This window comes from Syngnathoides biaculeatus, chromosome 19, assembly GCF_019802595.1.
Source record: "Syngnathoides biaculeatus isolate LvHL_M chromosome 19, ASM1980259v1, whole genome shotgun sequence".
NCBI lineage: Eukaryota > Metazoa > Chordata > Actinopteri > Syngnathiformes > Syngnathidae > Syngnathoides > Syngnathoides biaculeatus.
Window position 1 is genome coordinate 6,991,602 of NC_084658.1, and position 15,033 is coordinate 7,006,634.

General features: G+C 40.6%; 1 protein-coding gene across 3 annotated transcripts; it reads left to right on the plus strand.

Moving 5' to 3' along the window:
• The first annotated feature begins 1,144 nt into the window (after positions 1-1,144).
• pabpn1 (poly(A) binding protein, nuclear 1) lies at positions 1,145-14,685 on the plus strand. 3 transcript variants are annotated; one of them, XM_061804615.1, is made up of 7 exons: positions 1,145-1,589; positions 3,623-3,731; positions 5,100-5,167; positions 5,426-5,532; positions 5,629-5,716; positions 5,856-6,010; positions 13,997-14,685. In XM_061804615.1, exons 1-7 carry the CDS (start codon positions 1,455-1,457, stop codon positions 14,184-14,186), a joined length of 852 nt encoding a protein of 283 aa, XP_061660599.1. In that variant the 5' UTR covers positions 1,145-1,454; the 3' UTR covers positions 14,187-14,685. The 3 variants fall into 3 exon arrangements, with proteins under 3 accessions (XP_061660599.1, XP_061660600.1, XP_061660601.1); XM_061804616.1 differs by lacking the exon at positions 13,997-14,685 and adding an exon at positions 12,977-13,122 and having other exon boundaries at positions 1,148-1,589; XM_061804617.1 differs by lacking the exon at positions 1,145-1,589 and adding an exon at positions 1,812-1,984.
• The last annotated feature ends 348 nt before the right edge of the window (positions 14,686-15,033 follow it).

A 15,033-nucleotide genomic window follows, 5' to 3' on the forward strand; every position in this document is an offset into this window, starting at 1 on the left:
ATTTCAGTCATTTGAGGTATCATTAACAGGAACACAGTGCAAAGTAACCATGGACCTGTAACCTACTGAGATCTTGTCTGAATGATGGTGTTAGTTATTTTTGGGGAAGAGTTTTGAGTCGTGGAAACACAAACTTTCTCATCTTGAAATTTTCAGACACATACAGGTATTTGTGGTATGGAATTGCACGTTATTATTATTTTTTAAAGAAATAGCCTGATTACTGAATCTTTGAAGGAAATACAGCTAGGTAACCCCCCAGCAACTTCACATTCATTTTCTATTGATTATTTTTTGTATGCATGTACCTGACCCACATACAGTACATATTCGTACACAATACACGTTAATTATTAAGCCTGTCTGACGATTATTAGAGAAACTCAATAAATAGACCTTCTCCTTTTTTCAACACATCAATAATATCACACATTCATTTAGCTAGAGTTTACCCAAGAAAAAACATTTTCATTCCACCCCTGGGTTTGGCAACTGATGTATAGTGTATTTAAAAAAAACATGCTATATTCCAAAGTATTATTTATCCCTGCTGTAATTTTTTTAAAAATATTTGTCTTTGCTATAATTAGAAAAAAAGAGACCATAATTCCAGGTAACCAGAGACCTGCAAAGGGGATCTGGTCTTTATATTTCTCCCGTTCATGATCAAAATTAGCCGCAGTCAAATCAATCAAATACTAAATAAATCTTGAAGAAACGTGACACACTCGAACAGTACGTTGTAAAACAATTAAAAAAAACCATCTCTGGTTTCTGTCTGAAAGAAGATGATTTGTTCGAGTGTTGTTGTTGTTGTGGCTTTTGGCTGATCCTATTAAAGGTCACCATAAAAAATCACTTATTACTGTCTCAAAAAATGATAATACCATTTTTTTTAAATTGATCATTGGCGATTGTCGTGTAATTCATTGTCGTACTTTTAATCCAATTAAAATCGGATATTCGATTTGGCACCCAGAAACGCTACGCTATCAACCAATAGAAATGTGCTCAGGAATAAAGAGGCTGGCCCTATTCGTCCAATAGCAAATGGAGTTGTCTCATACGTCCGCAGTGGCGCTTAGCTCCGCCTCCGGCCTCCATTTGTGAACGCAGGGGACGCCGCCGATCTCATGTCTTCGTTGGTGTTTTTTTTTTTTTTATTAGTTAATTCATTGAACTCGGCTCTCTGACGGGAATTCGGGCGGTTATCTGGGGGTTGCGGTTCAAGCACCACTATTTGTTTTACGTTTATACGCTATTCAAACGGGGGAGAATCGTTGCGAGCTTTTATTTCACCTTTTAACTTTACTAAGCGGCATTTTCCGCCTTTTCACCCCCACCTCCTCTCTTGACCGTCCCGCTCGCGCGCCCCCCCCCTCCCCTTGAGTGTGAGTAGGGGCCTGCTACGTTGGTTTGGCCACGAGGCGGATCGTTATATTTTGTACGAACCGATGGCGGAGTTCGGTAATGGACTGGCGGAGGAATCTCTACTCGATTCCGACCCTGGACACCAAGAGCTGGAAGACCCGGGCGTCGGCGACGAGGAGCCGGGCTTAGAAGAGGGAGAAGCCGCAATTGAAGACCCTGTAAGTGAAGGGCATTGTTTCAGTCATGTTCGTTTATTGCGATGTTCTCCTAACCACACAAAGCACTGTAACCACGGTTAGCTTCGCTATTGGAGTCTTATTAATTCCTCACAAAGTCATCAAAATGTGTCACATGTCGTTGGCGTGGCCAGCTTGATTCGAACCGCCATTACGGTTCGCGCAGTGCAGTAGAATTGGGTGGTGACATGCGCGATATCGGCAGCCATCTTGGCGCAAGAGGGGCGCTAGTTTCGAGACTGAGCCTCGGAATACAAATCACCGCAAAGCTGCAAGACGGGAATGTTTGAGCTAGTCAGGGGCGAGGAGAGGACACACCGCAGCCACTGTACAGCATCGCGTCACTCTCCTTGATTGCGAAGTCGCCCTATTTGACGGTAATGGCACGTTTTTTTTGTGTGTGTGTCCCCCTTTCCACAGTTTTCCTCGCTGCGGCAACGCCGGGACGTGAAAATGACCTAGCTTCAAGCGGCTAATGCTAGCTTCTTACCTTAGCCACCGTGACACAATGCATACAATGCTCGTGTTGAAGCAGAATCGGACTAGGTCGCCGGTAACCAGATAAAACGCGCCATGTTTGTTGGTTCCACCTAAATGTATGACGCCGTTTGATGTAACAACAGTCGAAATGTGTGTGGCCACGCAAAGCTCGCCGATTCGAGAAGATACGCTCGGGTGGAGATAGCAGACGTTCTTGACTTTCAGTTTTCGTCGAGCGTCTATTACCCGCTCGTCGCGTTTCGGATGATCTGAAAAGATGCATATTTTTGTTTGAACCCCGGGCCCACGCGACACGTCGGCCTTTAAGGCGTGTCTGGCCACATCCCTTAATGCACTCATTTTTCTATTAAGGGTTTCAGAATCGTGCAAGTCGTTTGCCATTTGTAGCTTTTCCAATAAGATAATATTAGCAACCAAGCGCACGCAATAAAATTGTTTCCACATGCCTTTACACTTCAATGACTATTTTGGGTCTTTGCATTTGGTTTATGTGCCGGTTTGGGTGTGTGTCAGCATTGCTCTGAATGGATTTGGAATGACTCCCACTGCAATGCACCACTCTCCAGGATGGTCCACGCTCACGCAGGGACACTGCTGTCTGTGTTCCCAGCCTGAAATGTAAAAAAAAAAAAAAAAAAACTTAAATACATATATACACACATACATATGTGGGGCCTTCAAACATGCCCATATTCATCCGTGTGGTAGTTATTCATCTGTATCAAAAGCCTAAAGACAAATTTGTTGAAATTTTTTGACCATATTTGATCTCATCAAGTTGTAGATCGATACTTGAGTGTTTTTATTGTCACTATGTTACCGCTTACCATTAAAACATAACACAGGCACATCATGTGACTTAAACTATTTGTGACACGGAAGCAAGAAGTACACATATTAGAAAAGACGGTCAAACTTGGTTTATAACCAAATACATTTCAATATTTGTAGGTTTGTTACTCAGGTTTGTTTTCAGGATTACATGGTGGGTCGGATCAAATATGGTCTCACGGGGCATATGTTTGCCACCCTTTTAAGGTTTTAGGAAGCAGCTGCTACCACAGTTTGTATGTAAGCAAATGGTTAAGTCTTGAACGGGAGCCAAATATTCAACACCATGTAAACCTTGACTGCCAGCAGGCGACACCTTATAATTTTTACTCCGATGGACATGCGTAGTCTTGACCAGGGGTCACTAACACGGTGCCCGTGGGCATATAGTTGCCCATGAGGATCATTAAGGGACCTGTGAGGCATGTTTTAACAATAGCACAGGTCACAAATTGGTATTCTCATTATTTGTGCTTTAAATTGTGAGTGACTTGCTTACATTAATGAATATTTAAATAATGCTGTATAATATAAAGTATTTATTTGTAAAGAATAAGGACTTTTGATATTTCGGATTTTGACGAAAATGGGTCACGTAGTCCTTCATACGATCGGTGTTCGCGATCAGTGCTTAAAAAGGTTGGTGGCCCCTCTTCTCGACTAACATTTGCGACTTGCTTCAGGAGCTGGAGGCTATCAAAGCCCGGGTGAGAGAGATGGAGGAAGAGGCAGAGAAACTGAAGGAGCTGCAAAATGAGGTGGAGAAACAGATGAATCTAAGTCCACCACCAGGTAATTTTTCTCTTTATTTGGGTGTAGTTAAAGTGTATGGCAGGTCCTAATGCACCTTTTTGCTAATATTATACAGTTTTTTTTTTAATGCAACATTCGAATCTGAAATCCATTATTAAGGAAACATTTTTATTGTTGGATTATCGGCAAAAAATGATCGCACATTGTTTGCTTCGCCGGAGAAAGACAGAAACAAAGTAGTAAAAACAGCAGAGTAGGAGCGTGACGTCAGAACCGGTGACAGCAATGCCGAGCATTGGAATTCATTGTAAGAATGACGATGAATTGTCCGATATTTCAAGCGATGAACACTATTCTGAAGGGTCCCATGAAGGCGGTGCAGAATACGAGCTTTATATAGGCATTAAAGTTTATCAATTCAAGCCAGTTATACAGCAGACACGTTCGAATGCAAATGAAATAGCTGGCCATGAAGAAAGTGCCGAGCACGTAGGGAGCAGGGTATGCCTCGTGTTGGAAACAAACTGGTAAGCATTTGTGAAGTTCTTGTTTGGTTTAGTAAGTCTTAAACTGATAAATAGCAAAGGCTTCGATATCCTGTATGTACTGTATATATGACGTTTTTGGTCTTGTTTTGAAATTATCCAAATGCCATGTATTTATAGTAAATAGGTGCGCGACCACCCAGCAGTTCATTGTACAGCACGATGGATCTCTCTGTGCTTGTATGAGAAACTATCTGCAGTACAATGTGTTTACCTGTAGTGATGTCAGAGGTCAGCCACACGTGTTTTTCAGACGGTCAAAGTTCGCGGACTTGAATTCACCAACACTATTTTTTGGTTTAAAAAAAAAAAGTTATACATTTTACGGTACAGTTGAACATATATTTTAATCTAGATAAGGTAATTTGTGTTAGAAATTAGCCATTCCATACACTTAAAGCTTTTTAAAATCTAAATTTCTCACACGTTACTTGTACTCTTTATCTTCAAGGGTACACCAGACTTAAGGTGCATGTAATGTAGATTTGAGGAGATGGATTTGAAGTGATGTCTTGCTGTGCACAGACAACACTTATCCATGGGATTTGTCTGGAATACACTGGGACTAAGCCTGTCACACCATTTACAATATTGATTTATCATTTGATAAATAAAATGGACGCAATAGTTTTTCCGCACTTGGCTCACTACATTGCGGTGACGTCGTTTCAAATATTAGACCCCATGTTGAAAAATTATCGTGACAGACCTACCTGGGACTCTTATTGTCCAGGGTTTTACAAAGCTTGATGGCGATAATCACATTTTTGTTGTTGTTTTGTTTTACATGAATAAAAAGTGGTAAATTTTGATATTTTGGATTCCTGACTCAGAATTGGTTGTTGTATCCTTTGTTTTATAGTTGGCCCAGTCATCATGTCGTTTGAAGAAAAAATGGAAGCCGATGGCAGGTCTATATATGTTGGAAACGTGAGTGTTTTTTATTCTTAATTGACATGCACAATCCCATAAAGTTTAGCTTTTGTTGTGACCACTGTGTTTCACAAAAGAGATGGATCCCACTATTTTTGACACCTATGAGACCATCTCCTTGCAGACAGCTTGTCTCTGTAGTTGACGGCTTTTTTTTTTTTTCAACAGATAAAAATATTAATATACTGTTATTTTACAAGCAAATATTCTGTGGTTGTTTTCTAATTGGGACAGTCATTTGATTTCTGAATTTAGGTCGATTATGGTGCAACTGCAGAGGAGCTTGAGGCACACTTCCATGGCTGTGGATCGGTAAATAGAGTCACCATCCTGTGTGACAAATACACAGGGCATCCCAAAGGGTAATTTATAAAATTGTGTTTTACAGTGTTTTTAATTGCTGGTGCAATATATATTCTGTATGCTTGAATATTTACCATAACATTTTTTTTCCATAGGTTTGCATATATCGAGTTTGCAGACAAAGAGTCTGTAAGAACAGCAATGGCTTTGGATGAGTCTCTTTTCAGAGGAAGACAGATAAAGGTAATGTTTACGAAAGGAACTATTTTGACTGTATCAGTATGTTTTGGGATTATTCTCACTTGACCTCTAAAAATTATTGATCGCAAATTTTCTGTTTAATACATATTTCATCTTAATTGTTCAAATTTCACATTTTTAGGTTGGTGCGAAGAGAACAAACAGACCTGGCATCAGCACCACTGACCGTGGCTTTTCCCGGGCTCGATTCCGATCAAGGGGAGGAGGAAACTTCTCATCACGTGCTCGCTACTACAGTGGCTACACACCACCCAGAGGCAGAGGACGGGCCTTCAGGTCAGTGAACACTGTGGGAAAACACCACACCCGCTTGAATGTCATCTTCACCTGTTGCACTCATAAAATGGTTGGGAAGATATGTATCGCCACCGTGAGCAGCCCAATTCACATCTTCTCACATTCCACATGGTGATAAATTTTAATCATGCATCACAACACTTGTTTCTTATCTAGAGATAGGGTAATGAAATAAAGTTTGAAGATTGGCCTAAATCCAATTACCTAGAGAATACTTCTAGCTTGTCACCTAAATAACTATTTGATCATTGTTTATCAGATGACAGCTTGTTCCTCTAATTTAGGAATGATGAAAACAAAAGTCATATGTACACTGCTGTTCAAAAGTTTTGGGGTCACTTAGAATAATCTTTTTTTTTTTTTTAAAGAAAAGCACTGTCTATCACCACCAATGTTCAGACTCTCTTTGATTGTCTTCATTAGAAAGAGAGGTTTTGTACATTTCTCTCACAAGAGAAGTTAACAATGTTGCCAAATTCAAATTATTAAAAAATACACAAGTACACATTGAAGCTTTAAAATAATGAAAAATTAAGCTTTTGTTTCCACTCACATAGTTTGCAGTGCACTGGAACCATCCCCCGTTCAATTGTCATTCCCAAACCACTACTACGGCCTGGGAAAATTGATGTTACTTTGTCTAGCATCTTTCGTATGCCTACACATAACTATATTGTTAAGCCATCGCTGTGACAGCCATGGAGAAAGCAAAAACGAGACCGTAAATAGGAAGCCAGCTTGCTAGAACGCACCTTTTATGTATGTGCGATGTACGTATCAGCCGCACCCGAATCAAGCGAAGAGATGGATCATAGGCTGATGGTTTTTTCTTTTTTTTTGGGGGGGGGGGGTGACTAAAACTGCCGATTGGGATCGACACATTAAGCACCAGTCTACTACTGTACCAGTAGCAGACTAGAGTATTGAAACAAAATTTGCTAGAAAGCTGACACAACAATCACCAGTTGAACAAAGATAATCAACACTTATAAGTTCATCATGTCGGGACTCTGCCAGAAGCCCCCCCATGGCTCTTTAAATATTATTTGTGCAGTGTTTGTGGAGAGAGATCTTAATTGTCATGTCATTGTCAATTGTCATGAATGTATTTTAAAAAGATGTATATTTTTTGACAGTGCCATAAAGTAAGAATGCTTGGGGTTTAGCTAAGGTTGGACAAATGTAATTTTACAGAACTGGGTCGAGTCAAGGTTCTTTGATTATCGCTTGCAAATGTTTAAATTTTTTTCTCCACCAAACAAATTGAGAATCGTATCAATCCCTTACTAAATGGACTTGTTCCGCCCGTAGAGAGTTTTAAAATCTTATCAATACCTGTGCATCTCCGTATCTATCAAATCAGCCTCTTGCCAAATATACCCAGCCCTGGTGGTCATAGCGAGCTAGCTAGCTACCTGCAGGTCATCGCATAACGCATATGTGAATGAAAGCGGTCAAGTTTTCATATTGTGTGTGAGGGAGAATCATGCCAGACATCAGACCTTACACAGTTTCAACCACTTCCAAACTAGCTGGAAAACTGACTCGGTGAAAAAGTTTAACACTAGCGTCACAACCTAGTAATGCATAGTTTTGCACATATTCCGCAATTACTTGAAAAAAACATTTCTAAGTGACTTCAACCTTTAGAACTGTAGCGGATATTATACAATTTTTGTTACCCAGGCAAGATTTGTACTCATGCATGTTTTAGAAATGTCATTGTTTCATTTGTGGGGTTCATTGCATGATGTGGCCATTTCAGGAAAAGACATTCTGCACGCAATTTTTGTTCTTCTCGGCATAGCTTACTGTATTTGGATCAGCGCTATGAGTATTTGTGATGGGCTTCTGAAAAGTAATTAATTTCTAAAAGCTATTGACCAGTTGGCATGTCCCTGCCTTCTCCTCTTAGTCCGATGGAAACAGTATAGTTGGTACTCCTGCTGATTATTTGTATTACCTATTTGCAGATGCTAATTACTTGTGGAATTTAAACTGACACATACGAGAATCAAATTTGACTAGTGCAAAATTATGACTGTTCCACAAAGGTGCTTGTGGTAGCATTTTGTTTTAAATCCGGGTGAGATAACCTTACTGGATGTTCTTTGTCAGATAAATGGTTTTCGGTGATGTGTGCGGTCATCTTTGGTGTCTGGTCACTAATGCCTGGATCAGACTACATTTACAATGTCAGACTACTGCTATAAAATCTTTCTGTATCTCGGTCAGACAGTGGTAATGCTACATGACGTGTATTTTGATACCACCATACAATCACTTGGCTTTTATAGCTTATGAAAGCAAACACAGTTGGGGAGGCGTGACCCAGAAAAGGCCACCTTTCATCGCAACTTGACACAACTCTTACCAGCAAGCTGTTCTCAAAATAATGGATCGCCGCAGGAATGTTTGGGGGGGGGGGGGAGACACAAAAACCAGAGAGGCAATGCGCCAGTCACAATACGCAGTCCTTGTAGAAATATATATATAAAATCCTATTGGTCGACGTCAAAGTATACTGTTGGAGAGTTGGTTGTCGTTATGTAAAATACTCAAAAAAAATCGAACATCCTATACTTTTCATAATGTTGTCGTGGAGCCAAATTGTTGGTCAAGGTTTAAGTCACCCCAAACAAAGTTTTGTCGTTCCTGTCAAAATATGTCAGTCGCTATCTGCGAGGGAAACTGCCCACAATAGCTAATCCTACCAATATCGGGGGCTAAAATCCTGTAATCTGATGTGGGCATTAGTTTGAGAGATCCTAATTGAAATGTTAAAGCAATTTAATGCCTCTCTGGCTAACCTCCGGTGTGTCTTCACACTTTGTGCTTGTATTGTATCGTTTGGATACAAGCTGGTCTTGGTGGGTATCATTCTAGTATTTTTTTTTTTTTTTTTTTTTTTTTTTCCCCCAGGACTGTATGATTCACAAATTTAACTTTAAGGGTGTTATCATGCTCATTTAGAGTCAGATGTTACAGTAGATAAGAGATCGAGTCAGAAATGAATTTGTTTTCTCTAGGATTTTTTTTACCACATACATATGTCTTATCCAAAAGTGTTTTTGAATACTCGGCCTATATTTAAGATGAGAACTCCAATTTTCTCTCCACCATTCACAGTAAATTATATCGCTCACTTCCAAATTTAACTTTAATCCATTGTTCGAATGCTTAAAAATTCAACTGTGTATCACCAGGTTACTGGAAAAGTTAGATTATTAAAACACAATAATAGAAGTCCTTCCAACTTTATGTATGGCAGTGTTTAACACAAGTGTGACAAAATAAGCAACTATACAACAATATAAGTCAGCTTCTGGAAAACTGCTACAAGATGTTCAAAAATATGAGGTAGTGATTCATGGCAGTAACAGGATTTGTGCTACTGTGTCAAATACTTTACTGAATTCTTATCTTGTGAGGCTGGGTCCATACTGTACATAAGTTTTCTGAGAGAGACCTTACAGAGAAATTTTACCCCTCCAGATGCGTTAAACTGATTTAAGCTTAATTAACTCTCCTTAAGATCGCCTCACCCACTCACTGTCGAGAAATGGTAGCAGTAGTGCATCTAATCACTTGGAGGAAATGCGAACTTCAAATAGTGCAACGTGCTCTAAGCTGTTTGTCACTTCCAGCATCTGCTGTAAAGGCCTCTTTATACTCTTGTGCGGCCGACTATGCCTGCCTTGCATCTTGTTACCAAAACAGTGGCCTGCGTGGCCATTCTGCATCAGTTGACGCTCAGTCGACAAAAAATTGTTGCTGCGCGTCAAATGCCATGCAGATTATCTCTCCTGATTCATCCATTTTCGTTACATCCTGTGATGCTGTACGAACATTCCACCTGGCTCCGCATTCCACCTATGCCGCTGCCTTCCTCCCGGGTCTACAGTAACCCATGCCACCTTGATCGATGTTGCAACATAATTGATATCCTTTGGTCATCTTGACAGACACTTTTCCGTAGTCGCCATTATTGCTTTGTTCCTTGTTACTGAAAAGGAAAATAAATGCAGATACCAGAAATAACCTCACAATGTGGAGGAAACTCCACCTAGTGGCATCATGGCAAATACCAGCCTTAGCGATGCCCCTGACTAGGAGGGGTATTCCAGTATACTTTCAAAACTGCACATGTGGGTTGGACTTGATTTATAAAGGCAAACTGAGTGTGGGGTCAGCGCAGTTGCCGTCAGTGAGAGTTTAAAGAACCCTTAAAAGAGACAAATAATAATAGAATTAAATTATCATGGGAAAATTTTGAGAGAAATGAGAAACGCAATTCAATAAAAGCTTGCTTGCTAAGAGAGAAATACAACCAATATCTACAAGCGCAATTACAACCAATACACAAAGTTCAAATCCAACCAGGTTGGTAGCTGCAAAGAAGTGCCTGGCTGTTTTCTCAAGCTGTCATATTCCTACAAACATGAATAGGCAGTTATCTCAACTTTGATGCAGCTGGCATCCTACCCTCCTCCAAATTGAAATATCTTGCTTTGTCTCTGGAAAGTGATATCATATCAGAGCAAGGGAGAAAGAGAGAGTGCGAGAGAGACAGGAAGAAGCTGACCTTTATCCACAAATAAGAGCAGAATTTGTTGGTATGGATTACAAATCACACTTTACACTGATTTGATTGGTCTGATTGGATCAGCTGATAATTGACATTTTTTGCTGATCACTTTTGATGTCATAATTTACCGATCCGATCAATGACATTCATCGACTCTGTGAAAGACACTTACTCAGTGTCACCGTCATCTGAATCCGAAAGCTATTTTATTTTTATATAGTAGTAGTGTAAAATTTTGTTGTCTTTTGACGTCGTACTTTAAATATCTGACAGCTAATAAAACCAGGGCCCGAAAAAATCCTCCATTCAAGGCTTTCTTGGGATATAACACTTTTAACACGATACGGTTTGCAAGCAAACAACAAAGCGTAGTGTAGCCTAGCAAGCTATTGTGGTTGTGTGTAAATGGGCTGCCGTTGTGTTGAACATATGACAAGACCATAGCAGCAAATTCCAACCATTTTCAAGCCAAGGGCCATACTTTACAGTGGAAAGATCTTGTAGCACACCAACAAGCAAAAATGACGGAGTATATACATTAATTGCTGTATGTACTTACTGCCATCTAATAGACCATTTGTTCCATCTGTCGCTCTGCCTCACTGCTATAAATCGATAAACAAAAATACATTTGTTGAATATGTATGTTTTTTTAACAAGTGCATATACAGAAAATGAACAGGTAATTTAAATAAGACTCATTGCTCCATCTTGTAATTGGATTAGGTTTTTTTTTTTTTTTTTTAACTCAGTGAACAGCCCAAAAATTCTAATTGTGTAAAGCCTAATTCCCGATCAACCATACTGCTATTTATTCATCAGATGTGGATAAATCATGTAATCGGGCCTTTGTTGCGGCACGTGGGAAGTTATTCAATTTTATGTAATTGAAACAAACAAACAAACAAAAAAAAACAAATATATATATATTATTTTTTTCAAAAAATAAGGTATCTTTATTCATCTATTTATGCCAGTGAGGCACAATGATGACAGACAGATTAAAAAAAATCCTCTTCTATTAGATGGCAGGAAGTACATACTGTAATTAATCTATCCATTTTTGGTGACATTTACTTTTGTTGGTGCGCCGTGGGATTTTTCAATTGTAAAATATGTGCCTTGGCTCTATAAAGGTTGGAAATCACTGACCTATTGGATACATTGTTAATGCAAACCACTGGATTTCCCCTTTAATCAAACGTTATTTGCTAGCTATTGTCAGGCTAATAGAAATTAACAGATATAACAGTATTATAATGGAACTGCTGCTTCAACACACACAGTGTGGGGGGGGGGGGTTGTTACTGATTATACCATATAGTGTATTTGTCATCTGCCTATAGTGGACATTACTGTTCTACTTTTAAGATACCACAGTACTCTCCAGTTGTATGTTCATGATCATCTGGAAACTCAACATGAGTTTAGTTGTTGAACGTCAGTGTGCACGTCTTCATTGAATTTCGAGTGCATTCATAAAATATCATGTTATCCATCTTGCCAAGTCAACGGAGAGAAGTATCTGTAGGATTCTCCACATACATAAGAACCCGCTGACCCATGCGTTAATGTGTGCACTCCCAGAGACAAAGGTTCATTACTGCAGCCTGATCTCAGCATCAGTCCACTGGTGCCAGTCTGCGTTTGTGTGTATGCCTTAAAGGGGTGGGTGGCCCCCGCTGGGCCTTTGTAATAATTTGGCTTGAGTGAGAGCTTGTTCTCGAGTGTTAATGCTGTGCTGTGTGTGTGCTATGTCTTGCAGGTTCTGTGTGTGTTTGTGTGTGTATGTTTCGAGACGTTTCCCCCACTGGTCGAGCTCACAGAAATATAAAGTCCCCTTTTACACAGCTGGTTCATGAGGGGAATATTACACCTCAACAAGAATGTCGTCCAGTCTAAAAATCAAATCACAAAAGACTGCTCTTGAATGTAAAGAATGGCACCATAATGGGGTCATTCTTTTTTTTTTGGGGGGGGGGGTTGTGCAATTTTTGTTAAAAAAAAGAAAGCTAGAGAGAGAGAAAGAGGGAGAGTGTGCGCTTTTGCTACCCCTCTTACACCTTAGCCACGTAGACACATTTATCTCTTGAGATTAAACACACCCAGCTTTTCACTGTACCCAAGTTATTCCACCACATTTAATCGTTGTTACTGCAGTGACGTGAAAGCAAATGCAGTGTGAAGATGGTACGTCTGTTAAAGCACTGTCCCAAGTTGTCTCCAAGACACATTTTCTAAAACACGTCTGCCCACAAGCGCAGACAACAATTTGAATACCACACCAGGAAATTGGTGTCCATCTTCTTAAGCCAGCAAGAAAAGAAACTCACCCTCTTTTTCTCTCTCTCTTCCAGGGGCCGAGGGCGAACATCGTGGTATTGCCCTTACTAAACACTCCAACCCTTCCCCTCCTTTTACTATCAATCCCTCTCCCTTCTCTGTTCCCAAACACACATACATTCATACACACACACACACACACACACACACACACACACACACACACTTTATAAATGCCCTCCCTTTCCCCAACAAAAAAAGAAGAGTTCCAGAAGAGAGAAAAAAAAGGAAAAAAAGGAAAAAAAAACTTCTGGACAGAGAGACTGACTGGCTGCAGTGTGCATTTGTATGTGAGCGTGCGTGTGCGGAGGTTGGCGCGACCCCCCCTGGTAAGGTATACGCCGGCTGGCCTTTTGGTGCGAAAAGTATGGTGGCAAGCTTTTATTTTCTTATTGCTTTGGGTGCGGGGATGATGATGATGACGATGATGATGATGATGGTATCTCAGGCTGCAGGAGTGTCTCCTTTGGTCTGGCTGTGACATCCTGGTTCCACACCATCCACAGCCCACTCATTCACCCACCACCACCACCCAAAAAGAAAAAAAAGGGGGGGGGGGTAACTTGGGCTTAGTGACATGGAATGTTTTTTTTTTTTTTTTTTTTTTTTTTTTTTTTTTACATTTTGTTGTTCAAATGTGAAATTTGCCTAGCCAAGTTCTTGTTTTAGTCTGTTTGCTGTATCACTCCCTCCCTTCTCCATTTCTGACTCCTCACCTTGTAGCCTCCCCAGATCAACGCCATAATTTTTTTTTTTTTTCTTCACCACACTACTTGTTGGAGAGCGACCGACCTGCTTTTAATGGAGAATTAGGCATATTTCTATTCTTGTTCTGGATTGTGGGGCTCTTCGCTGCGTGGCCACCGTCCCCCACATGTGTTCATGCCCGTCTCCTGCAAGGCATCCATTGTTTTATTCTTTCGGCAGTCGTCGCTGTTATTTGGTGCAAATCCCTCCATCTACCCCCTACCCCGTGTCTCCTTCCTTCCTCTCACCCCTCTCTCTGTATATTAGATCACTTCTTGTCGTTTCAGGTTTCAGGACCAGTGGAGGCTGACGACCCCTCCCCAGGTGGCGCCGCCGCCCCCCACTGTCTCCGCAGCATCTCTCTCTCTCTCTGCTCCCGCTATGCACACGCACCCCATTCTGTCCGTGTGGGGGGGAGGGGGGCAGGGCGACCACAGGCCAGCCACGGGGGGCATTTATTACAACAGCAAACGCTGATGATGGTTTTAGTCTTTCACACCTCAATACACACAAACACATTCACACGACAGCACACTGCAGTACAGATGCCACTTAGCAAGCCGCCAGCTCCACACCCAATTTTTATATCTCGTCAACATAGTTGAGAGGCAGGCAGGTTTTTCAGGAGTGAGGAAGACAAAGCAAGATGGGATTTTTTTTGTGTGTATGTTTGTGTGTGGACGAGGTTGTGTTACACTCGAGCCCCACCCCATCCTGACGACGCGCAGTGCAGTCACGGCTCGTCGGAGGGAGGCTGGCCAGCTCGTGGCATTGATTTAATTTAACAACTGAATTGGGCTGTTATTTTAAGGCGGGGTAAGTTGGGGACAGTGGGAGTTGTGTGCAGACATTTGTTTTCATGGGAAGAAAAAAAGAGGGATGTGGGAGTTAAAAAAAAGTTTTGATTTTTTTTTTTAACTTTTTTTTTAACCCATGGTCTGTAATTACAAAAAAAATAAAGATGTGTGAAAAGAAAGATGTCATTGAATTCAATTATATTGAAACAATATGATCACATGAGGATAAGCGGCTCAGGAAATGGATGATCACATGATTAACCATTGAGAGTTAAATAGAGATACCATTCAAAAATACCAAATAGTTTTTGCAATGTAGTTTAGCATAACGTAGGATAGGGAGACCAGGGGTTGGTTTTGGGGGCCCAAATGTTATTAGAATTAGTTTGAGGAATTCTCTCATAATCCCAATGTAATACAAAACCATTGATCATGAAGTGCCTTCATTAAAAAAATACATTTGTCCCCCTCCCCTCCTTTTTTTTTTTAATCCATGAGGGGATTTTCTCTTGTGACAATTGGTATTG